The sequence below is a fragment of the Carlito syrichta genome, unplaced genomic scaffold (assembly GCF_000164805.1).
Source record: "Carlito syrichta isolate Samal-C Ts95f unplaced genomic scaffold, Tarsius_syrichta-2.0.1 Scaffold308102, whole genome shotgun sequence".
NCBI classification, from domain to species: domain Eukaryota; kingdom Metazoa; phylum Chordata; class Mammalia; order Primates; family Tarsiidae; genus Carlito; species Carlito syrichta.
The window spans coordinates 172,235-198,483 of NW_007252198.1; the positions used below are offsets into that span (position 1 = coordinate 172,235).

The 26,249-nt window shown below is 37.9% G+C and overlaps 1 protein-coding gene across 2 annotated transcripts in view; it reads right to left on the reverse strand.

Moving 5' to 3' along the window:
* SLAIN1 (SLAIN motif family member 1) overlaps positions 1–26,249 on the reverse strand; it is a 55,883-nt gene that overhangs the window by 2,086 nt on the left and 27,548 nt on the right. The window contains exons 3-7 of one of the 2 annotated variants that reach the window (XM_008064913.2): positions 16,575–16,724; positions 15,329–15,478; positions 12,682–13,023; positions 6,309–6,464; positions 901–1,183 (exon numbers count right to left, since the gene is read on the reverse strand). In XM_008064913.2, coding sequence (XP_008063104.1) covers positions 901–1,183; positions 6,309–6,464; positions 12,682–13,023; positions 15,329–15,478; positions 16,575–16,724 — 1,081 coding nt within the window. The remainder of the gene's footprint in view (positions 1–900; positions 1,184–6,308; positions 6,465–12,681; positions 13,024–15,328; positions 15,479–16,574; positions 16,725–26,249) is intronic. The other variant, XM_008064914.2, reaches the window with a different exon arrangement.

Sequence of the window (26,249 nt, forward strand, 5' to 3'; positions counted from 1 at the left end):
AGAAGCTGGTCTAAAATGTCCTCTGCAAGAACAGAAACCCAAACACTGCATGTTCTCACTTATAAGTGAGAGCTAAACTAAGGATCTGCAAAGACATATACAACAGTATGATGAAAACAGAAGGCTCAGAAGGGGGGCTGTAAACAAGGGTGAAAAGCTGAAAAATCACCTGAAGGGTACAATGTGCACAGGTGGGGGTGGTGGGTACCCTCAAACCCCAGATTTCTTTGCCACTATAAAATGTATCCACGCAACCAAAAATAAAAAATAAAAGGACCTCTGCAAGTAATTGGGAATTTTGAGGAAAAGGGTAAATTCTACCTAGATCACAACAAACTTACCAATAAAAGCTGATAAAGCCCTAGCTGAATATCATTAAGAGGTTTTTAAAACCACGTGTGTGGGCGAGGGCATCTGTGTGCACATGTGCCTAATACATTTTTCCACATTTTGTTAAAAAATGACTGATTCAACAAATATTTGAGATCCTACCCTGTGCTGGGCATAAGTTCTGGGCACTGGGGATATACAGCAGTGGACCAAGGAATCTACTACTCCTCACCCTCACGAAGCTCACAATTTTGGGTAGAGGTTTCATCCGAGCAAAGACCTAAAGGGGGCAGGAGTGAGCCATATAGATAACTTGGGATCAGGAAGCTACAAAAGTTCTGGAGATGAAGTCTATTAGTAAAGGCAAAAGCAGAGTGCATCAGGAGTGAGGTGATGGGGGAGTAAACGACGAGACCAGAGAGAAGGGGACTCGACCACACAGGGACAACCATCAATTTCCGGAGGAAGGAAAGACACAAGTCAGGTCATAAAGGGTAGTCAGGATGATCTTGGGGCAGTTTCTAGTTTTAAACTGCAAATGAAGTTATGCAAGCAAACCAAGATTCTTACCTTCTAACAGGCTGTGCAATTTTGCTTCGAGGCAGGTTACTCCCATTTATTGCCAATGAAGGTCTTGGAAGTGCACTGCGACCCATTATCCCAGAAGCTGCTGCTTTGTTTGGTGTGGGGATGCCCGTGTTGGAATATAGCTGTAAGCCATTGGATAAAGGCATGTTACTGCTGCCTTGAACAGTTGGACTCACATAGGCTGTGGCTTTAAGAGGCTGTCGGACAGACACTGGGAAATGTCCCACGCTGTGGACTCTGTGTTGAAGCTGTCCTGGTGATGGAACTAGAAGAGAAAGTGATATTCACGTGAGGAAACCTCTTCCACTATCCAACTTAGGAAATGTGTGTTACATCCAGAAGAGCCTCTACTGCCTGAAAGTGCAAAATATATAGGAAGGATAAATGAAACACAGGTTCCAGATGGCATTTAGTAGGGGAACATGCTAATCCTTGACAAGAGTCTCCTGGTCTGGCAATCAGCAACATTTTGGAGTGCCTGCTATACACGGAAGCCAGTTCTAAGGACAGTCTCCTTTCCTCTACAAATATGATAATCTCTGAGCTCTCACAAGACAAATTATTTCTTGCTTGCTTGTTAGACCTTAGGATTTCTAGATAGTTGCTCTAGGAATGGTTTCATGAAAATAAAACAAGACACTTTACTAGCTGTAATTATAGAAAGGAAAACAGAAGTGACATCTGAAGGTACAGTTCATTATAGATATATTCCTTCAAAAATATTCATTATAACATTTATCTATCTCATTTGGTTGCTGGGAAGATTAAATAAATTAATCAACATAAAGCTTTAGACTAGTGCCTGGCACTTAGTAACCTCTAAACAAGTACTAGCCATCATTACCTTTATAACAGTAGCAAAATCTACGAGATGAAGAGAACTTTCTGGGTAAGAACCCTTAAATACTTCATCAGTACACTGGCCCAACCAACATGTGCACCATTTCACATTTCTTAGGCCATTTCACATTTCTTAGGCCAAAATTTTAAAATTTTATGATCTCTTTCTCCAAGGAAAAAATTAATCAAATTTAACAGAAACTTACGCACACAATTCTGCCTGTTTACTAACTACACTGGCCTATGCTGCCTAGTACTTATAAATCAGTTCAATGTGAACACACTGTTTTCTTAAACAGTTGAACTTACTTCATCATAATATACACAATAAATAACTTTTTGAAATAAAAATAGATGGGAAAAAGGACAAAACGTATCTATGATTTTATTAGTTTATCATCCCTTGAAAATATTTCCTTAAAAAATTAATTTTTCAGCTGGGCTCGGTGGCTCAGCCTGTAATCCCACGCCTTTGGGAGGCTGAGGTGAGTGGATTGCCTAAGCCCGCGGGTTCGAGACCCGCCTGGACAGGCGAGACCTCATCTCTACAATAAATAAAAAAATGAGCCGGGCATGGTAGCACATGCCTGTAATTCCGGCTACTCAGAAGGCTGAGGTGGAAGGATCGCCAGAGCCCAGCAGGTGAGGCTGCGGTGGCCGGGAGCAGCCACTGCACTCAGTCTGGGCGACCGAGTGAGACTCCAACTCAAAAAAAAAAAAAAAAAAAAACTAATTTTTCTCAAGCATACAAGGTAAAATCTACAAATGGGAACACTGATATATGTGTATAGTAGTCAAAAAATGTATGAAAAATAAGATCTGTATAAGATTCTGCCATAATTGTATTCCCATTTAACTTTGTAACACAGTACATTTCTCTTGATTGACAAATCGTCTCTAAGAACTGTTCCACTCAATTCTATAATTTCTTAATTTACTAGTTTCTAACCATGAAAATTTTAACGTATTAACCAACTGTTACATGTCTACTGCACTAATGAAAGATGTTAATAATAGGAGAAACTAAAGGGGTACGGAGGATGAGGGGTTATATGGGAATTCTCTGTACTTCCCATTCCATTTCTCTGTAAACTTAAAACTGCTAAGAAGAAATAAAAAACAAAGTTTTTGAAACAAAAACAATTTCAATATATAAGATTAATTCAATTTATTGTGAAGCATTATATATATATAAAGTTTCATATATACAAAAGTACATAACTCTTAAGTCTATAGCTCAGTGAACCTTCAAAGTGAACACGCTCGTGTAACCACTCTCCCTAGCAAGATGTAAAGAACAACCAGCAGCTTCCAAGTTTCTCCCACGTCCCGTGTCAGTTAAACTTCCCCAGAGATTACTGCTACTCGCAATTTTATCATCACATATAGTTACTCCTGTTTTGAGCTTCATAGGAACAGTGTATTAGTATGTTCTTTTTTGTATCTGGCTTCTTTCAACTCAACATTATGACTGTAAGATTCATCCATGTTGCTGTACTATTGTGTAGTATTCCACTGTATGAATGTGACTACTGCCCTGGTGACAGAAGACTAGGTTACTTCCAATTGGGGATTCTATGAACATTCTTGAACACATTTTGGTGATCATAAGCGCTCATTGAGTATATACCAGATTCTGTAACTACTAGAATACATGAATCCAAAGTTATTGGATACAATATCAATATACAAACATCAATTGTATTGTACTAGCAAACTAGTAGAAACTAAAATTTGAGAAAATAATATTTGTAAACATAGAAAACCAAATGCCTAGGAATAAATTTGCTATAGAGATAAAACCTCTATATAGAGGTTTTATATAGAAAGCTACAAAACCTGACTGACAGTAAAGACCTAACTCAATGAAGGACTGTTCTATATTAATGGGTTAGAAAACTTAATACTGTTAAGATTCTCCCAAAACTGACCCAAGGATTCAATGAAATTCCAGTCAGTTTCATTGGAAATAAAATTATAGAGCAATTATTCAGGAATAGAGTCCTATTAGTCCGATTTTTCCTCTAACACACAAGACAAATAATTGCCCTTGATTAAAAAAACAGAGAAAATTAGCTAAAATTAAAAGACATAAAGACAGCTATATTAAGACTCAAACTCAGGCAACCCCCTCGAGTCCCCTCCCCCACTGTGGAAGCTTTATTGTCCTCTCAATAAATCCTGCTTTCCCCCCCAAAAAAGGCAAACTCGGGTTTTTGGCTAAAACAGTGTTCTTCCTTCTACACAGTGGCCTTTCCAACTTTCTCTACCCTACCTGTGTTCTTTCCAGAAAGGAAAATAGTCCAGGACTAAGAATTTTCATGATATAAACACAGAATGTATTAAGAATAGTGGCTTAGAATTTTTAGAAAATGAAGAGTTATAACTGATATTTCTCTTACAGAGCAACACTCTTCTCAAGGGCTTTCAGTATTATACTTGACTTAGAAACTATGATTTTTCTATTTTCTTCATCTCTTTTACATTTCTGAATTGGAATTCTACTGCAAAGACTTTTCTCTCTTTTCCAGTTATTTATTTAACCAATTAAGTATGGGTCTATGAATATTTTATTCTATCAGTTATAATCATTATTATTGTTTATTATGTGGCTCAAATTGTCCCAAATTTGGCCAGTGAGAGGTTCCTCTAAGTTGGTTCCTATGTCCTTTCCACATGTGCTTGTCACTTTTTGAGTACTTCAGTCAAAGCTGGACATTCTCTGTAGTGTACATTCTGTTCTCTTGTGGGTTACACACATTTTCTGGCACTTATGTCATACTATTAACATACATTGAGTTGGAGTAAACAGAAGTTCCTAATCATTACCTTTTTTGCCATTGTCAAAATGTGTTTCTCCCATCCTATACGTACATTGATTTTTGTAACTCAAATACAAAACTATGTATTTCTCTCAATTTCTTCACGACACATGTGGCCCACTATCCTAATCTCCTGATATAAAATTAGTAGTCCTCTCTGTTTCACATCATTAGCAAATTTCACAGGCTGTGTCTCTGTGTCTTTACACAACTCAAATAGTTAACAGGCTAATCCCTAAGACAGAATCTTATGGCATTCATTCATTCATGCATTCATTCAGAGTTATGTTCAGGCAGCATACCAGGCACGAACAGAAAATCAAACCATGCTCAAGACCAGAGAGAGCATATAATCTAGTCAGAAAGACAAATGTATTAAAAATAAAACATGATACACTGACTAAAAGAATAAGCACCAAAAATCTAACCCATTGTAGGTTTTTTGGGGAGACATTTGGGAGAGTGTGTTAGGGTCATTAATGAAGCAGTGAAGCCTTCAAAGGACCCTATTATATTTGGACCCTAGTATAAAGGCAAATAGGAGTAAAGTGGTTGAAGAAGGGGAAAGAAGAATGCCAAGTAGAGAACAGCACAGAGTGAGGATTATCACAGATGTTGAAAGCCCAAGGTCTGGGAGTAAACAGACCTAGGTTTGAATTTTTGCTCTTTCACCTGCATGGCCTTGGGCAGACTATTATTTAAACCTGTATAAAACTGGTTCCTCCTCTATAAAACAGGAATGGCAATAAAAACTACCTCACAGAGTTGCAGATAGAACTAAAGATAATGAATATAAACCAACCAGTAAAGTGCCTTGTACAGAGTAAATGCTGTCATTTTATTGTTAGGAATGAAGACATAAAGAAATGAGACCATCACACGTTGGGCAACTACCACTTGAGACCCAATACTGGATTCAAAGGAAAAGGGCCATAAACCATTTTGGAGGCAGACTTAACACTTGGTTGATGATTCCCTCCCCAAGTACACTCTTGAATATATGCCATACACACACACACACACACACACACACACACACGGCACTATGACCTCATGCCTTCTTTCTAAAGGTCAGTGTAAGACTAAACCCCAGTAACGCATATAGAAAGCATAAGTAGGAATAGGGGGTGGGGTGGATCTGGAAACAGCACACCCCTGCATAAAGTGAAGACAGAGCACAAGGTCTAATACTCACTGTGTTGCTCATTGCTGGGTGAATGTCTAGAAAATGAGCAACAGAATGTGGGGTAAGCTGAAATGAAGAGATAAAAACTACTTTAGACACACTAAAATGTAACACTTCATTCAGGAAGACACACTATAGACTAGTGAAAAACCAGACAAAAGTAACAACAGGACAGACTTGAATGTGTTTTTTCAGAATAAGATATCATGTATGCAGCACAAAAGAGAAAAATTTGTAAAAAAAAAAAAAAAGATTACCTTGTATGATGAGTGAATAAATTAATCACCATTTAGTACTTCTACTACCACCTTTGGATATAAAGGACTACATATACAACTTACAAATTATTGATAACAGAGGCACTGGTGAAAATATTACTCAATTGTAATGATGAAATACAAAAAAAATTAAGTTACAAGACAAGGAGAAAAGCTTTAGTGTGCTTGCAAGTAAACAAGAAGGAGGGGGAAGCATAAGATATTTTCCTAATGGTCTTACAGCTAATTAATAATTCCCCCCAAAATAAAAATTGCTCTACTTACTACAAGACTGTATTCTTGAGATTCCATTTCCAGCTCCATGCAAGCTTGAGTCAAAACTCTGACTGTTTCGCACGGTGACTGGAGAACTAATGTTGCTACTAACGGCAGTTGTACTTGGCATCCGGGCTAGGTTGGGCATACTTCTTCGGAGCTTATCTAGAAGAGAATTTTATGCAATTAAAATACTAGCTTTCAAAAGTAAATAACAAGCATCATACTTTGCTCAATAAAAAATAAAAATGTGTTTATGATCAACCTATTAGAATTAGCCTGCTGTATATGAAAACACACTTTCCAACTAGAGGAGTTCTATCCGATAAACTGTTAAAAGAAAACAAGGGCAACCCCTTCGGGTCCCTTCCCACTGTGGGAGTTTTTCAGTCCTCTCAATAAATCCTGCTTTCTTTAAAAAAAAAAGAAAGTTAAAAAAAAGTTTAGAAAGAAAAAACGAGAGTTCTATAAAAAGAGAGATTCTCTCATCAGTTGGCTTTCTGCTCCCATTCATTAAGTGGATAAAAACTATGTTAAATAAGGTTAGAAAATGAACTGATAGCCATTTACCAAAAAAAATTAACTTACTGGAACAATAAGTTCCAACTTGAGATGTCTTAAGATATCCATTCATCCCATCAACGTGATCACATTAACTCCTGGAAAGTTTTAACTCTCATGAGTGTGTCACCAAACGTTTGCAGACTTAAAAGACCAAGAGAATGCTTCCATTTTTTTTTCTCCTCAACATGGACATTTCCTACCACCAAGGGGCAGCAGAGAGTCACATACAGATCTCTTGTTGCTGACATTTGAAATCAGCCACAAGATGGCAACTCTATCATGTACCCGTTATACCATTCTTTATGTCAGAAAAGGGTGAGGGAAAGGGTGGCGGGACAAAAAAAATCATCTATCAGGTACAAGGTGCACAGGTGGGGTGCTGAGTACACTTAAAGCCCAGACCAAAGACGATTTGTAGCCCCCAAAGCGACTGAAATTGTTTTTTAAACTAAAAATTAGTTTAAAAAATAATTTTAAAAACATAAAAATAATGTTTTTAAAAAGATGGCAACTATACAAGCCTTTTTTCTTTATTAATACATATTTTAAAAACTAAAGTATATATGTGAGGTTACTCAAGCTGAGAAAACAATTGATATATTTTAATACTTAGCAAAAACTTATTCAAGTACAAAATTACATTCACTTCTTTCTTCCCTTCACCTGCTTCTTCTACATTACTAAGATCCATAAAAGGTACCCCTATCCAGTCATCTAATTCAGAATTCCAGGAGTCTCCTAAGATTCATCTTCCTCTTTTCTCCCTAGGCTACAAGTCCTATCTATTAACTCTGCCTTATAAATATTTAGTGATTCTACTATCCACTTAGTTCAGACCTCATTATTTATCACTCTATTTCCACAAAATTATCTTAATTGGTGTCCACATACCCTGTCCTGCTCCACCAGCCAGTTCCACACTTCCTTGGGCACAAGCACACATCTACCCACCCATTTGCTGAAACTTCTCCAACTTCGATTCTTCTTCCCCTCCCTCATCTGAAAGCCCGAGAGCCTAAGCTTGGCCTAGATAAGGCCCTTCTAGGCACAGGCCCTATAGACTTCTCTTGCCGCAGTCCCCTTTACCCTCACCCCTGCTTCTCAGCCTGCTTCCTGATCACAATGGAGTATTCTCTTGTACTGTGAGCAAGCTGGTCCCTCTGCTAGGACACCCTTCCCCACTTAGTGGAAGGAATGGATGAACAAGAAAACACATATTTACTGTGTATACAACTAAATGCCAGATATCATGGGAGATGGGGATACCCCACAGTGCCACAGACAGATGCAATCCTGACTCTCATTGCATTTACAGTCTAGACAGTGTTTCTCAGGCCTTTTCCGCCAATAAATATTGATTCTAGAAAGAAAATCTAACATAAATTTAAATTAAATTTAGTTTCTCCCAAATGAAAAGAACTTAAAGATTAATATTTTGTTTATCTGCATGATGACCACTTGTATACCTAATCCCGAACTGTACTCCACATCCTTAAAATAAAATAAATTTTTTTAAAAAAAGCATTCTGAAAGGTAGAGGTAAATCATGGAAGATCACAAACCACTGTAATATTTAAAGTTTTTTTCACCACTACAACTACAAGATATTTTTTATCTTTATTCATATGTACCCCATAAAGTTCACACATCAGAACATCCAAGCTTGTGGTCATTTTCCTTCAAGCTAAATCTGAAAACAAAGTATATACTTGAATAGTAATCCAAAATGCATTCAAGGGCAAAAACTAAACTCATCTCTTCTTTCTCCCTCTTCATACACTGCTCCTTCTACATTACTTCATCCATTAATTAACTGTAGCCCTGTCCAGCAATTTTCAACCCCCTGAGATGGTCTAGAGAAAAGACAGAAAATTAACCAAGTATAAGTTTACTTATATAAGAAATTTGATAAGAAAGCATAATGAGAAACTGTAAATAACAAAGTGATAGAAGACCAGAAAAGGGTGTTTTACACAGCTGGATAACACCTAATAATACTTAAAGGATTAACACAGTTTTCCCCTCCTTAGAGAAGCTTTTCTATATGCCTTCTTGCTGAGGTATCCACCACTCACCCATTTCCTTATCCTCTGTGTATATTTCTAGAGCAACAATGCTCAAATACTAACTGTTAGATTTCTTGACTATTTCCCTTATTATCTCCTTGAGGCCTGTTTTTAACAATCATGTTTCATATTCCTATTAAAGTTCCTAACCCCACATAGCAGGTACTTAATACATGCAGCAAATATCATATGTACATGTATTGGCAAAGAGTATATAGCAGAAGTGAGGAATTAAAAGAGAAGGGATAAAATAGATCTTCTGAACATCTCAAAAACTCATTAAAAAAGTGAGCTTCTATCATTACATGACTAAATTATTTTCACACACATATACTGAGCTGGGTCTCACTCTATTGACCAGGCTGGAGTACAGTGGCTCAATCACAGTTCACCACAGCCTTAACCTCCTGGGCTTAGGTGATCCTTCTGCCTCAGCCTCCCGAGTAGCTGGGACTACAGGCGCACATCACACCACCCAGCTAATCTTTTTTTTTTATTTTCTGTAGAGATGGGGTCTCGCTATGTTGCCTAGAGTAGTCCTGAACTCTGGGGCTCAAGCAATCCTCTTGCCTCGGCCTCCCAAAGTGTTGTGATTACAGGCATCAGCTACCACACCTAACCTACACTGTATATTTTTTAAGCAGCAGGGAGGCAGAGGGGAATCATTATATGCTACTATTTATGAAAGTAATTGAACTTTCATACTCCTTTTTAAAGTTTCTCTCCAACTATTTACTATAATAGTTTTCATATAGAAATGTTTAAAAATCACACATTAAACACTTGTATGTTTTCCACTTAGATATACAGTTGTTTTCATTCTGCCATATTTAATTCATACTGAAATATTAATATGGAGTCGAATCCATGTATGCATTTGCTTGCTTTTGCTAAATAGAAAAGCTGCAGACATCTTGACACTTTAACCCTAAATGCATATCAACCTCCTGAGAATGAGAAGATTCTATGAAATCACAATACTGTCATCATACGAAAACAAATTAACAATAACATATTACAAACACAAAATTTTTCAAACATCCCAAGAACATTTTTCCCTAAACCACAATCCAATCAACATTCACACTTTACGTTTGGTTGTTATATCTTTAAATCTGTTAATCTAGATGCATCCATCTCTAAAATCAATCTTTACTAATATTTAAGTCAGTTTCACAAAGCTTTCATTTTGAAATATGCTCTTCAAAATAAAGTCTTCCAAGTGTAAATATTTAGGACAACATTCCTCTGGGAGCGAAGCTGTGAACTCCAACTTGTGTCAGACCATCTGGAAATGAGGTACACTTTCCTGTTAAACAATTTGGAATGTTTTAATGACCACATATACGTTAAAGTTCAAGAAACCAAATGTAATGTGCTAGTTCTATCTTCATAAGAAATCAGTTACTTAATCTTTAAGAACTAGGACGCAGCAGGAAACTGGAGAAACAGACCAAGGAAGGCATTAAAATGAGCTCACTCATATCAAAGAGGCAGCAAAACTCACCAACTACGAAACAAAGACCAGGAATCCTTAGTTGCAGTCAACTCAAGGTCCAGGCAAGGTCCTTATGCTAACAATAACTACATCATGCCCCTGATAACCCCTGCCATACCACCTTACAAATTCCAGGAAACTTGGTAAAGATTCTGCAAGATTTAGTCACCTTTTTTTGTATCTAACAAATTGTTATAAAGGTGCTCCTTTTAATTTCATAACTCCCAGAAATATTCTAAGAACTTGTAGGAGCCATCTCTTTGAATCTCGGCAGTATAGGAGAAATAAAAGCAGTAAATATACATTTCTAGTTTATTTTAAATTATTTTTAAGAAGATTGATGATTTAACAATTATTTTCTCCTATCTATACATTATTTTGATAATTAAGAAAAATATTTGACAGATTAGTTTCAAAGTTACCACTCTTCACAACCTCATTCAGATAATATTCTCTGGTAACAAAGGCAGGCTCGGACCTTGGAGACATATGTTAATAAAAGTTTAGAAACAAAAAGGAGGGTGGAACAACCAGCCTGTGTTCAGCATATTCACTCCAGGCAACGTAACATTCATTATTTCATTTACTCCTTATAACATACTTAGGTTGAGAGAATATGTACCAGGTGGTTTGATGTGAAATTATACCTAACATTTCTAAGAGAGAGGCATTATCTCATAGATATTGCAGAGATAGATATTATTTTGTCCATATTTTATAGTTGTTCCAGAAACCTACCTTTGTGTTCAATTTTTTCTTTGTATTGTGGAAACCAGACCAGTTTTATTTTAGGAAAAATAAAACTACCACAAAGGGATCTAAATGATGACATGTCTCTACTTTCCTACGAGGAATATCACAGCACAGGTTTCAGGGAAACCTAATCCTTTCCAAAGTGGTGTTTGATGAAAGTGAATACCACTTTTCTAAAGTACAAAAAACAGTGGGGTGGAGGAAATGGATCCCATTGACAATAGTAATTAAGATGCAGGGCTAGCATCTGCTTGACAACTTGACTATGATGTTCTAAACACTTGAGAACAAAACCTTTAGAGAAACAACTCCAGGTGCCTTGTCACTCAATTTTAATGGGATGCGATGACTTCTACTCAGCTCACGGAACACACCACCTTTCTGATAACATGAGCTATAATATAGTAAGTCACTATGACATTTTTTAGCAACTCTTTTAAACTTGAAATCTGAAGGAAATAGAAATGACAGAAATTATGACTATAAAGTTTTAAATATTTTCCAAATGATCTCAATGAGTATGAATGATGCAAATGCAGGGAAGAAAGGGTTAAAAACTAAAATGTGAAAACAGCTGATCACTAATACAATTTGCATTTGGCCTAGCAATATTTTTAAACACTGTTTGATCACTTCCGGGACCAACTTTAAGAACTGATAATATATAATAATTAAGAGGTATTACTGTATAATTATGAATTATTTTTAAGTGGCCTGGTTTCCACAATATTTGAAATTTGTGAGGGTCTGGCTGTTTATTAGTGCAAAAATGCACCAGGCTTAGACTATTACACAACTGCTTCCCCATAGTTCCTGGAAGTTAAGGAGGTGAATTCTTGGGAGTGAGAAAGATAAATGATGAAGAGGGCAATACAAAAAGAACGACACAGACACCAACCTGCCCTGCAGACAGGACAGTCAGCTTCCCACTACCACACCAATTCTCAGTCTCCATCTTCCTACTGCTAGACATATCTTAATTCTAGATGTCAGGAGATCGCAGGGAATGACACACCCCAAATTTCCCTAAATCTGGAGGTGCCGGAGCAGCATCCTCTCCAAGCATCACCATCTATGCTTACCATCGCTCTGTGCTAGAAACAGGCAGTAAGAGACCGAAGGTTGCACAAAAGCTGAAGGACAACACAACTCAGAGCCTTTGACTCTATGGGGCTCAATCACAAACTGCTTGGCTTGCACAACTCTGCCTGTCCTACAGCTGTGCCTGCAACAACATAAAGATGCTGCACATTTATAACCCATTCTGAGCCAGCAGTGTCATGCACATTTTCTTGAAACTGTAAATCTATGAATCTGGGATGTGTAATCAGAAGCTTGTCGATTACAGATGTAAATGTACATCAAACTGATAAGGTCCGTAGGGAAGAACTCAACAAATCTGGGAAACATTTACCAATTATCTATATTAACCTTAAAACCATTTCTTGACCACATATAAAATACCAAAGTATAACAAATACCAGAAAGACATATAACCTACCTCCATTGGACCTATTTGGTTGCTGATCTGTAGTTTGGGCTTGAGGTGAATAATACTGTTGCTGCTGGTAATTATTTGAGGGAAAATATTGGGAACTGGGGCTCCTCCTACACTCCCGAATGCTTGAGAAAGTCTGTGAATGGGGAATCCCTCTTTGGAAAGGTGAACACCTTGGAAGACGAGGCTGAGGTGGTGGCAGATGATCGAATTCCTCTTCATCCTCCAGACTGTATCGGTCATATTCTTGATCACTACATGTCCCTTTTTTTCCTGAACTCAGTGACACACTGGAACTGTGCCTCGACACAGATGCTGAAGTAGAGGCATAATCTTGCCTGAGGCCTATAAAATAACAACAAATGGTATTCTTATGAGGTATTCTAATCTCACTAACATTAAATTAAAATAAATCAAATGCTATGGTAAGAATTTGTAAGAAACAAATTATTCAAAGAGATTTTATTAAATCCCAAGACAATAAACACATTTATCTGCCAAACAGATATCGAATATATTGTTTTGTAACAAGATTGCCCCAATTCCCATGAAGACTAAATACTCCTTCTACAGTTTATCCATCAATATCTATCAATTTCCTCAAAAGATCCCTTTTTAAAACAGGAGATATTGAGGAAGAGAACTTTCAAAGAAATATTCATCATAATTACCAATAGTTTGACTTAGAACAATTTAAATCATTAAATTTCTGCCCAAGTAGGAAGTCATTCTACTCTCCATCCCAACTTTCGGAGTCAAAGGCAAAGTTTAAAACCTGAGGTACAAATACTTTCCAACAAAGTTGTCTCTCTTTTGTTCTTTTTTGTTACTAACATTAGCTCTTTCAAAGCACATGACACCTCAATACTTCAATAGTTTTAGTTCATCCTAAATGGCAACAACCTAAAAATAGTCCAACTTTAAGTTTCCCACCATTTAACCATTGTCAATGCCACAATTTATAGTCTATTCCTACCCAGACTTGGTGGCTCAGCCTGTAATCCCATGCTTTGGGAGGCTGAGGTGAGTGGATTGCCTGAGCCCGCGGGTTCGAGACCCACCCGGGCAACTTGGTGAGACCTCATCTCTACAATAAACCAAAAAATTAGCCGGGCATGGTAGCGCGCACCTGTAGTTCCAGCTACTTGGAAGGTTGAGGCGGAAGGATCGCAAGAGCCCAGCAGGTCGAGGCTGCGGTGGCCGGGAGCAGCCACTGCACTCTAGTCTGGGTGACAGAGCGAGACTTCAACTCAAAAAAAAAATATATATAGTCTATTCCTGGGCATTTTTCTGAAATGAATATCCAATTTTTTAGCCATATACTTTTAGAAAGAATATTTAAGTTTGCTTTCACTAATGATATAAAATAATCACTTTTCTCCTCAAAATGTATCTTATTAAATCCTGCATAAGCATTACCATGTTTCTCATAGTAGCCTTGACTAGTTCTAAGAGCAGGAAATTGCTGTGCTTAAATGATACTTGGCTGTTTTTACTTATATTGGCTGAAAAGATAACTCCCAAACAAGCTTTGCTCAGTTCTGTCATCTGTGTCTCATTGTGCCTTTTGAGACCATTAATGCCCTTGAAGTAGTTTACTCCCGAATCATGTGTTGTAATTTTTTTAACTAAGGATAAAAACTTTCCCATTTCTATTAATATTCCATAATTATTTACCCTGAGATAACTAAACTTTTAAGAAAATTGTAGACTCACATGCAGTACTAAGAAATAATACCTTACATTTTGTCCTGTTTCCCCCAATAGTAACACTGTACAAAATTATACAATATGACAACCAAGGTATTGGTAGTGATATAATCTACCCATCTTATTCAAATACTCCTAGTTTCACTCATGTGTGCGTGTTAGTATTAAGTTCTATGCAATTTATTACCCACAGGTTCATACATCCACCACCAGTCAAAACACCGGACTGTCCTAATATCACAAAAATCCTTTGTTTTGCCCTTTTATGACCACATGCACCTCCCTCTGAAGACCCCATGCCCTATCCTTAACCCCCAACAACCACTTATCTGTCACCCATTTCTGAAATTTTGTCATCTCAAAATGTTATACAGATGGAATTATATAATATGCACTCTCTTGCAACCAATTCTGTCACTCAGCAGGATTCTGTGGAGCTTCACGCAAGACGTTGTATCGGTGGTTTGCTCCCACCACTAACTGCTGAGTAGTACTCTACAGTATGGATGTACCACAGGTGGGGTAACCATTCACCTACTGAAGGACATCTAAGCTAATTCCAGTTCTGGGCTATTACAAATAAAGCTGCCAAGAACATTCATTTACAGGTATTTGTATGAACACAAATTTCTGCTGTCTGGAATAAACACTCAAGAGTGCAGGGTGCTGGGCCACATGAAGTTGCATGTTTAGTTTTTCAGGAAACTGTCAACCTGTTTCCACAGTGGCAATACTAGCAACGTCCACTAATGTATTTGGATCAGATTATGTCCTGCCACCTCATGAGCATGTGAGAAGCATACAACAGCTACACTAAAAAAGTAGGACAGTATGACAGAAAGAATGTCTGCCCGTTACTTGAAGAGAATGCCTGAGCCTCCCTGTACCCCCTTTATTCCAAGCGGAAACCTCACTTTTCAGTTAAAATAGATGAACGTACTTTCTTCTTGCAGACGAGCCATGATCTGAACATCAGTGAGGTCCTGTAATTTATATCCCATGGAGATAGAATCATCCTCCAATTCTGAAGTACTCAGCTCACTGTCAATAGATGACTGGGGGCTGAGCGGGGAGCCCCTGGAAGTGTAACCTGAAACCCAAAGAAAATGTGTGTTATTTAGTCTAAAGAACTGATACCTATATATGCTTCACAAATCATATATAGAGTCAGCAACTTTTTTCACGTCACAAAAAAAGACCTATTAGCATCATGTAAAAGTCAGATAACAAGTACCTCTTTATGTGTTTATAAGTCATATATACAAAACCATTTATTCACTGTTTTCAAATTCTATTTTCACAATTAAAAACAAATCACTTTGTGTTGCATGCTAAAAAATTTGTTCAGAGAATAAATTTCCCATATGAGTTTTTTAATCACAATAAAAAATTCACTACTACAAATTTGTATACCATTAGATAAATATACATCTAAAGGTATGGTATAAGAACGTATATATTCATGTATACTTTTTGTTAATGATAAGACATACTTGTCTCTAACAGTAACTGACTATATATTTTAAAACTGAAATTTAATCTGGCCTATTCTTTAATGGGTACAAACAGTAGTGCTATAAATGGATAAGAATATCACACATAAAAGGCACACACACATACATAAAATATATACAAAACCTTCATAATTGAGACCAGTGAGTAGTTACAGTAGACTCACTGCCACCCATGAAAGTAAAAAAAGCAATGGCTTGACATAAAAAGAACCAAAGAAGAAATAGAAGAAAGTTGCAGGAATGGAATCACACCAATGCCAAGACAAATAAGGAAACGACGAGAACTTCATCTCATAAAAAGCCACTATGACTATTTTTTCTAACCCTGCTTAATAAAACTGTCAGAAAAATTAAAATTAACAAAAAAACCAAGATATAAATGCTTGCAATCTTGAACTGGGACACAAAATAGACTGTATTAGACATTTAATTTTAAAAGCACATTACACATTTAGAAACACATAACTGCATACGACACAACTGAAAGCAGCAGATCAATGGTGTAAGAATACAAATGAGTGCGAGGCCTTTTTTACCCAAAGTAAACATACAGTACAACCTCCCCATTATGGTAAGATTACCCTCAAGCTTTTCAATGAAAGATGGATATTGAAGCTGTTTTTAGTGGCTGAATTACAAAGCAAGCAGCTAGTCAAGAAGTTGAAATATTACCTGTTTTTTCAGGTGTTAGTATTGCTTTATTTGAGGTTTTAGAGAAGCTGGGAGTATTAATGCCATTGCTATAAGGGCTGAGTCTTGCAACAGGACTATAGGGAAAAGCCAGTGAGGCAGTTGAAGAGAAGAGACTCCGCCAGCGGCTAGCTGTCATAGAAGCAGAAAACAGCAGCAGTTAGCTATACAAGCAGATGTTGATTTGTCAGGAGGAGAAAGGGGAAGAGATTTTTTTAAAAAAAAAAGACAAAGCAACTTTTCACAAGAATATCTTCTACTTATTTGAAGAAAAAAATGTAAAAATAATTTGTAAATTAGAGTCCTATTTATACATCCATTAAAAAAGTAAACCAATCTCACTTTGATTAGGGCCAATATACCTGCAAAAAAGTGAAAATTTATTTTGAATTGCTACATTTAAAATGTTTTCTACTTTCTATTTCTGAATAAAAGTTTAGTGTTTTGTAATATTTTTTAAAACTGTGTCCAAAAAAGCTCAAGGAAACTTGTGATCTTTAGAAATCATGAGAAATTTATTAATATTAATTATTCATGGTTCTATTATTTTTTCTATGCATTTAATATCAGAAAATGTTGATCAAAAATATTGTATGGAAACTTGTTCTTGGATTATGGGAGAAACAAAATGACTACTGCATTTCTAAATGACTTTGAGCCCGAAACAAGGTTTATGAAATAACTGTCTACAAATCAACAAAAGGATATCTACGCTGAAACTTAATAATGCCTATTTTAAATGACAGTTGTAGAGACCACTAGTGATCACTTGTTTTTTTTTTATATTTTCTAAATGTCCTGCATTGAACATACATATTATTTACGTAACTTTTAGAGGTAGTAATATGGTATATATTACTACTGATAATATCTTGATACTGAATAAAATAATGAACAAAAAGGAACTGTATCTGCCATAGGTAGATGGTCTCTTTCTTACATACCTCACCTGTACTAATTAATGTATTTCTTCTCTCCAAAACTTCCCTTTGTCACCTCTACATCCTTGGGATCACAAAAAAGACCCTGAATTGTAAAAACTTAAGTCACATCAAACATCATTTACCCTCCCTTCACAAGATACAAATCACTGCGCCTGTCAAAATCTACTTTTCTGAAAAGCAATGATTCAGATATGTCCTAAATATAACAGAAAGGAATATATTAAAAATATAAATTAGGTTAAACTTCACTTTAAGCAATAATTTGGTTTATATCTTCTGAGAAATGTTACAAAACTTGAAAACACAAGTATAAAAAAGGACTGCTTTGAAATGTATTCCCCTGATGACTTTTAATGAGCAATGCTAATAAGAAAACAGCCGAAAAGCACTTAAACATGGGCAGCGGGATGGAGAGAAAGGAACTGTGTGTAGCATGTGGACAGTCAAGAAAATAATCAGCTCCAAAACTGGGATTCTTAAGATCCTTACAAAATATCATCAAGGTGATTTAAAAGGGCAAAGTGTTTCCTTTAACTTCAGCAGAAATTCTTATGTACCAACATATTCCAACAATATTTTCTTTATGGAGGTGGAAGAACTAGGCATGGAAATTACATTCACAATGATAACGCTTTCAGAATCCACCCATTTTGCTGCATCAAAGCCTGGTTCCCAACTGACACCACTCACTGACGCCACTTATCTAACCTGTGATTTCCTGTGGTTAAGTAGCTCTCCCCGATCTGAGCCAGGGCACAGACACAGGCTCCCAGGCCTTCACTTCTACGTCGGTTGGCTTGACCCCCGATACCCGGCAAACTAAGGGTTAATAATGCAACACACACACACACACACACACACACACACACACACACACACACACTAGGTAGCTGTTCTCACATCTTCAATCGCTATTATTCTAAGTTTCTCATTAAAAATTCTATATTTTAAAAAAAGGTCAATACTTGTGACTGCTAACTCGCTTAACAGATGATGTTATTTTATACCAGTTTGATCCCTCGCCAGACAAATTATAGTGACTGCGTGTTCTCATCCACAGATGCAGGCGACAACACATCACAAGTAAACAGCACTCATTATGCTGCACAATAACGGCTGTGACCCAACTTCCCTGCACAATGACACAGTTATTGTGGCTATGACAGCAAGATCCCAACTAAGAACACAATTAGCGTCTATTGCAAGAAAGAATGCTCTACATTGTTCTCTGGCACTGAGGCTTTTAAGAAGAGGGAGCAGAATTATTGTAGAGGCAAGCTAACAAAACAATAATGCTCCACTCATGCCCAAGGCTGCGGTGGAGGAGGAGAGGGAAAGGCCCGGAAGCCACCGCATCCTAGTTCTTCACTGTGTAGCTAAAGAATCATAACAGGAAGCATTTTTACAAAGAAAAAAACAACCAAAAATACCTTTCTCAAAAGGACAAGTTTCTCTTTCAGTCAATTTACTTAACGGGTTTTTTTCATATAAAGATGTTAAATTATTTGAGAGGCTTAATGATGACCAAAATGCACCTGAGAAAGGAGTAAGATACCTTTGCCAAAGAGAAAATGGGTGCTAAGCTTCTGAACAACAATAGTTAAATTTATCTGTACTCCTACTCCAAAGTTCTTCCTATATGAAAAAGGCTTCTCGTATTTGGAGGTGGCATGGACTGTGCATTTTTGTCATTTAATTCCAACCCCTAGAGTAGCACTGAGTTGGCACCAAACAGGACAACGCAGTGATTAAACTTATCATACTTGGCACAGTTTCCTTTCCTAAATGCCTTAAGCTAAACTGCCTCCCAGGTCACGTCTTTCTGAATGCTCTCTGTAGTTCCACTGCAACTCCCCTAACAAGACACTCGCCACCTCTCACCAGGCAACCTGTTCCACTTCTAGCCACCAACACGGCCCTCAGCGAGCCTGTTCTGCACATCCCTGCACATCCAAGCAGTGTCAGTCATGGTATTTTAACTGTGTTACTCTCATCCATTAAAGAGACTTTCATCAAAAACAAGACCTCAAAACTACTTCAAATCATTTCCCTACTGCCCTTACAAACTGGCCAACTCTAGAGTGTTTTTGAAACTACCTAAGAATGCACTCTGATCGGTTAAACTTTCTCCTGTGCCTCTCTTGCTAATAAGCGTCTTCCACTGAAATAAGTACAATAAAAAATGCTAAGTTGTGGAATGACACCTCATTTTTCTGCAGAAAAAAAGGTGAGAGTAGCTAATGGCCTATTAATTTATATTTTGTACATCTTCAAAGTTGCCTGACTTAAAAAATAAATTGTAACATAGTTATTTTGGTACACCATTAAGCCAAGTATTACCAAAAAAACTTAGATTTGATAAATGTTCCAGTGATGAAACCAAGAAAATCACAAAAAGTGATAGAATAGGTTTAAGAAAACCTAATTTCTTTAATTTCCCACACTGAAAATTATTCCGTGGACAACAAAACGTTCCCAGAAACAAGGACACTCTGCCATTCCTGATTATCATTGCCTAGACTCATAGTAAATATTCAAATTTTTGTAAAACACACACGTCACTAAACATGATAAAAATCAAATTTAAGACAGCAAAATGACATTTAAAAAACTAACTGATCTAGTTACTATCTTAGTGATAAGCCTCAAAAGGTCAGTACTGCATCAAACTAAGAGCTCAAAAATAAGCAATGCTATAATATATTCTGACAACAATCACTTCGCTTTCTTCTCATGACAGAGTTAGTTCAGTACCCAATACATCTGGCACACAGTATGCACTCAACACCGAATGAGATCAAAATGTTGGCAAATTGGCTAATATTTTCGTATCCTACACCTCCTACCTTGATATTGAAATACTTTGTCCCATTTTCTAAGCTTAACTATAATATATCTTTGAAGGCAAAGGTTAGTCTAATTAGGCATTTCAAACAACTAGAGGCTCAGTAAAGAAATATGTGGGGAGGAGGTCTTTGTTAATGCTTCTAAATAATTGCTAATCTTCTGGTTTCCAGCTAAATCATTTTATATTATTAATGGCTAGGACCTGTGATGAGTCCATCAATATTAGCTAAACAGGAGTCCCTGTCTGAGAGGCCTACAAGGCTCCACTGCCCAGTTAAAAGGAAGGATTCCACCAAGCACACTAGCTGGCAGTAAACCACGCAAGAAAGCAACAAAACTTCCTCATGGTCTAGAAATACTATCATTTTTCAAAATCCAAGAAACAGTTACAAGACAACAGTGATTTAATGGAGTTTGTATATACTCTGTGAATACAGCAGCATCTGGGTTGGTCTGAGTTAGAGGGCGGTACCCTTCCTCTTTCTAGTGGCTTCTAACAGTGGGACCACATTTCTAATCAGGGCAGTTATTCTAGAACACAAGTCCTGATCCTGTTTATTTCTATTCGTTTTTCTCTTTTCTTATCTTAAGAATTAGACTCTAGCCGGGCTCGGTGGCTCAGCCTGTAACCCTGCGCTTTGGGAGGCTGAGGTGAGTGGATTGTCTGAGCCTGTGGGTTCGAGACCCGCCTACGCAACTTGGCGAGACTTCATCTCTACAATAAATCAAAAAATTAGCCGGGCGTGGTAGCGCGTGCCTGTAGTTCCAGCTACTTGGAAGGCTGAGGCGGAAGGATCGCCAGAGCCCAGCAGGTCGAGGCTGTGGTGACCAGGAGTGGTCACTGCACTCCAGTCTGGGCAACAGAGTGAGACTCCAACTCAAAAAAAAAAAAAAAGAATTAAACTCTAAATGGCAAAACTGTAGCTTGCAAAAACCATGGCTCAATCTCATTTGCCACATTCTAGTACATGTCTCTCTCAAAGGTGACCTAAAATCATCACTCCACAATGGTGGAATGACTCTGACAGTGTTGGGGAAAAATGTAAAAAATCTAAAGCAGTTCTATGTTTTCTCTTTAGTTTTTAATAATGCTGATAAAACTCAACAGCAAATTTTAGATCTGTTTTACTGAAATTCACAGACTGTTTTCTAAATAAGTCATGGTTTTCCATCTCCTTGCTCACAGTTCTCTTCTCAGCCAAATCTACATTTGCCTTCATTATTCCCTAATTCAGGTTCTGCCTTGCAGAGCTGGAGAATGATCGCTTAATTCTTCATAAGCAATACCTGAGTAGTCCCGAGTCAAAAAAAAAAAAAGATAGTGCTCTAGAATGATTCGCACTTTCAAAATTTCCAAACAACATTGCTTCATTCAGCATTTACTACCAGATACCAAAAACCACTGAAGGTCAGTCTCTAGTAGTTACCTAAACATCTTCCACAGCTCACAGCATGTAGTATTTCCCTGCTCCCCAATCATGCTTGGCAGTCTGCCTGGTTCCTACACTCCCACCTGCTATTCAAAATTCGTCTCTATTCATTTGAGTAGGTACCCATTATTGTGGCTATAGCACACCAGATGCCACAGGTGCTGAGATGAATAAAATATGGTGATCGCTCTCCTTTCCTTCCCATTCTAGTTTCTAAAGACCAACTACTGCAGAAGACAAGAAAGGAAGATGAAACACCAGAGGGTGGACCCCTTGTAATATAGGCTTCCTCCACTAGGTTAGTGTTCTAGGAACCCATCAGCATCAATGTACCAGCTAGCAATGTTGTGAGAGGCCGTGTTCGGCTTCAGTTATTTTTTTAGATTCTTTTCACACATTTGCCTATTTCACATAATGGGTGATTTACAAGCACACCTGCCCACACTGCGCTGTGTGTTCAGCAGTTTTTGACCCAAAACGGTATGACCCCCATGCCCCACCCTCCCTATTCACCTGATTTCATCCTAAATAACTTTTGTTTCCCTAGATGAAAAAGTCCTCAAAGGGAAACATTTTGCCAATGTCAAAGAGATGAAACTAAAAAACAACAGAAGCGCTAAAAGGCATCAAAATTAATGAGTTCTAAAACTGTTTTGAGCAGTGGAAAAAGTATCTTGATAGGTGCATTGCATCAAATGGAGAGTAGTTTTTCATTTTGAAGATGTGGGGTACAATTCAGGATTAGGTATATAAGTGGTCATTGTACAGGTAAAGTTTGGGTCTCCCTTTAGTCCCCACTTCACCTGGTTTGAGATCAGGTTCCCTTATTGATGTTATGTGCCGCCGCTCCCCCCCGCCCAGCAGTTTCCAGCTACTGCCAGGAGAATACTTTTAAAAGGACTAGTTTCAAGAAGAAAGAATATACAATTTTTTATAAATAAATTCCAGGGAGCATTGGAGTCCCCCTTTGTATAATGAGATATTTTAAGTGCAGGAAAGGTACCACAAAGAAGTATATTCAGAACGAAGTAAGGGCTGATTAACTTTCTGAGGGAATCCAAACACTTCATCAGAACACACTATGTTTAATATGGCCCTGCAGGTTGAGTAGCTTATCTCACGGGATACAGTGCTACTCTAGACAGAAATAATGCATGTGAAGTCACGGAGACATGAAAGAGCAATATACATTTAGGGAATGGCAAATGTTTGGCACAGGAAATAAAAGAGAAGAGTCAGGGCTAGAGAAGTTGGTCGGTTTCATTTCTGAAGTCTTACGGTATACTCTGCAAGGTACGGTTAGGGTTTTAAGAAGGTGAAAAACATGGTCAGATGTGTATTTTATAACATAAGTAGCCATTCAGATAAACTAAATGGGCACAGAGACTGATGACTGAGAGACCAGATAGGAGATATAACAAGGCTCTGAACTAAAGCACAAGCAGAACACTGGTGAGAACAAATTAAATAAACCAACTCTGAGCTAACATGGAAATATCTGGTGACCAATGTATATAGAGAATGGAGAAGAGAAAACCAAGCTAACAGTAAGACACTAAGATGGAACACATAAGATAAGCATGCTTAAAGAAAAAAAGGAATTGAACTCAGAATGGTTATCGGACATGCCTATGTGCTAATGTCCAGTATGAAGTTAGAGCTCAGGAAAAGGGGTTGGAGAGAAAGATTTGGAGCACATCAACAAACAGATGCTAGATAAAGCCATAGACATGGATGAAATCACCCAAGGATAATGTACAGAAGGAAAAGAGAAGGGGCTTAAGGAAGGAACAATTCAGAGCAGACAGAGGGAGAATCAGGTAGAGGAGGCTGAGCAGAGTCACTCAGAGAAAAGAATGCAGGAGGCTCAAGGATTGGCGGAACCCCAAAAGGAAAAGGCTAATGCAGAAGAGTTTCAACATGGGAGTTATGGTTAACAGTGGCAACGACAGCAGAGAGGCCCTGTAGGATGAGGACAAAAAGCAGCTACTGGCTAGGACAACTGAGTCACCGATAAGAGCAGATTTAACAGAGGATATAAGGAAAAACCAGTGTCAGCAGGTCATGCAGAATTAAGATGAGGCAGAAGCCTTTGAAGAGAGGCTTGGTTGTAAAGGTAAGAAGAAAACAGCTTGTTTCTTGAGGAATATAAGGAGACCTGGAGGATGGAAACAGTAGAGAAAAAAAGAGTCTACGGAAAGGAAAAGCACTGAAGGATCCTGAAGACCAGGGAAATGAGACGGAGAGGTGGACTAGAGGAAGCAGCTTTGGAGAGGGAGGGTTCTTTCTCTGAAAAATGGAGGTAAAGATAGTGAGAATATTGAGAATACAGGAGATGGAGTGGGCTTAGGGCTCTTTTATCTGTAAATCAGAAGTCAATAAAGAACGCTGAAAAGGTAGAGGCTGGTATAAAAAATAGTAATGACCTGGGATGGCACCACTGGAAGCAAGAAAGACAACTAACCATGGAAAAGTAAAAGTGATTACCTAGGTAAGTCTGGACAACATATCTCTGGAAAACCATGAATCTCCACATGAGCGCCTCAACAAAATATGCAAAAATTCTGGCAAGTGCTTCATGATTCTGTAGAAAGTATTTACATCTTATGGGTTGAGGTTTAGATAGCTGATGAGAGGGGGTAACATTGTTCATGGATTTGTCATAATTAAGAAAATTCCTAGTGATTGAAGATGATCTGCCCCTGGGAATATAAGAGACCATGGGAAAGACCTGGGAAGAAGAGTTAGAAGCAGTCAAAGTAGGAGCCTGCAGCCGGCTAACACAGAGGTCAAGCTTTCTGTAAAGGGCCAGCTGATTCAGGATCTAGGCTTTGCTAGCCACAGCGTTTCTGACACAACTACTCAGCTCTGACATCATAGCATGAAAGCAGCCATGGAAAACATGTAAATAGGTGTGGCTATGCTTCAATAAAACTCTATACACACAGAGAGTTGAATTCAGTAAAACTGTCATGGGTTATAAAATATTGATTTTTTTTCCAGTTATTTAAAAGTGCTTAGCTCATGGGCCATACAAGAACAGGCAGGAAGCCAGATATGACCATAGCTTGCCAACCTTCCGGTGAACATATTTACCCATTTTATAATATTCACTCTGAAAAATTCCCAGAGCTACAACTATACTGTCAGGCATTAAGACTGCAGTTTTTCAAAATATATTGTAATAAAGATCAACCAAAGACTAAAACGACACTGGAGTAAGAATCCAGAGACCTGAGTTTCAGTCTCCATCCTGTCACTACTTTTGAGATTTGTAGCAAATCATATAACATCTCAATGCTAGAGTGTTCTCATTTGAAAATTAAGATGTGTTTGTGGAAGGATGATAAACAGGGCTTTGGTGAGTATAAGATGAAAGTCTGCAGCATGTATTCACAAATTCTATCACATTTTTAAATGAAAAGTTTTTGCGAGTTGAATAAAATTTTTTACATTCTGAGGGAAAATGTTCTAGAAGTCAGGTGGGAGAAATGACCCTGTAGGGATTTTCCTCTTTTCCTAACCTTTAGGAAGTTTAATCTAGTCTTCTCAAAATAGTAGGCATGCTTTTTATGCTCTATTCATCCAATTTCAGACCTAGTCTTTTTTCTTGTTGCCCAACTCAGAAACCAAGTACTGAACAGTGGCTCTTCAACAGTTTGATTGGGAAATGCCATTTACCCAAAGACCACCTCAGAGTCAACAAATGTGCCAAATAGCACTTTTCAAGAAATATCATTTCTTCAGGTCACAGGCTCCTAAGGTCATATCGACTCTTAAATAATGATGTTCATTACCAGAGTCCTGGAAAGTAAGGGAAGAGAAAGAAAGGCAAGGTTAACAGACTTTCAGTCCTTCTACTTTATTCTTTCTTTATACAACAGGCAGGCAGGCAGACCTCAGTTCCAAGCCAGAGGAATCCAGCTATATAGTGCCCTTTACTAATACCAGTTACAGAGTGCTCTTAAGAGCACATGAAGCTACCAAAACATCCACTCATTTCATAGTTTTTTTCCTCTCTTAAAGACACAGACTTTTTTTTTTTGAGTTGGAGTCTCACTCTGTCGCCCAGACTGGAGTGCAGTGGCCGCTCCCAGCCACCGCAGCCTCGACCCGCTGGGCTCCGGCGATCCTTCCGCCTCAGCCTTCCGAGTAGCCGGAATTACAGGCATGCGCTACCATGCCCGGCTGATTTTTTGTAGAGATGAGGTCTCGCTGCCCAGGCGGATCTCGAACCCGCGGGCTCAGGCAATCCACTCACCTCACCCTCCCAAAGGCACGGGATTACAGGCTGAGCCACCGAGCCTGGTTAAGAACAGATTCTTTAAATACTTTGTATTCTTGCTTAAATTGGCATGAAGTGTTATTCAGACCACAGCATTTTGACCTAAACCCACAAACCAGCAGGACAGGAAGACCTTCATTTGCATTTATCA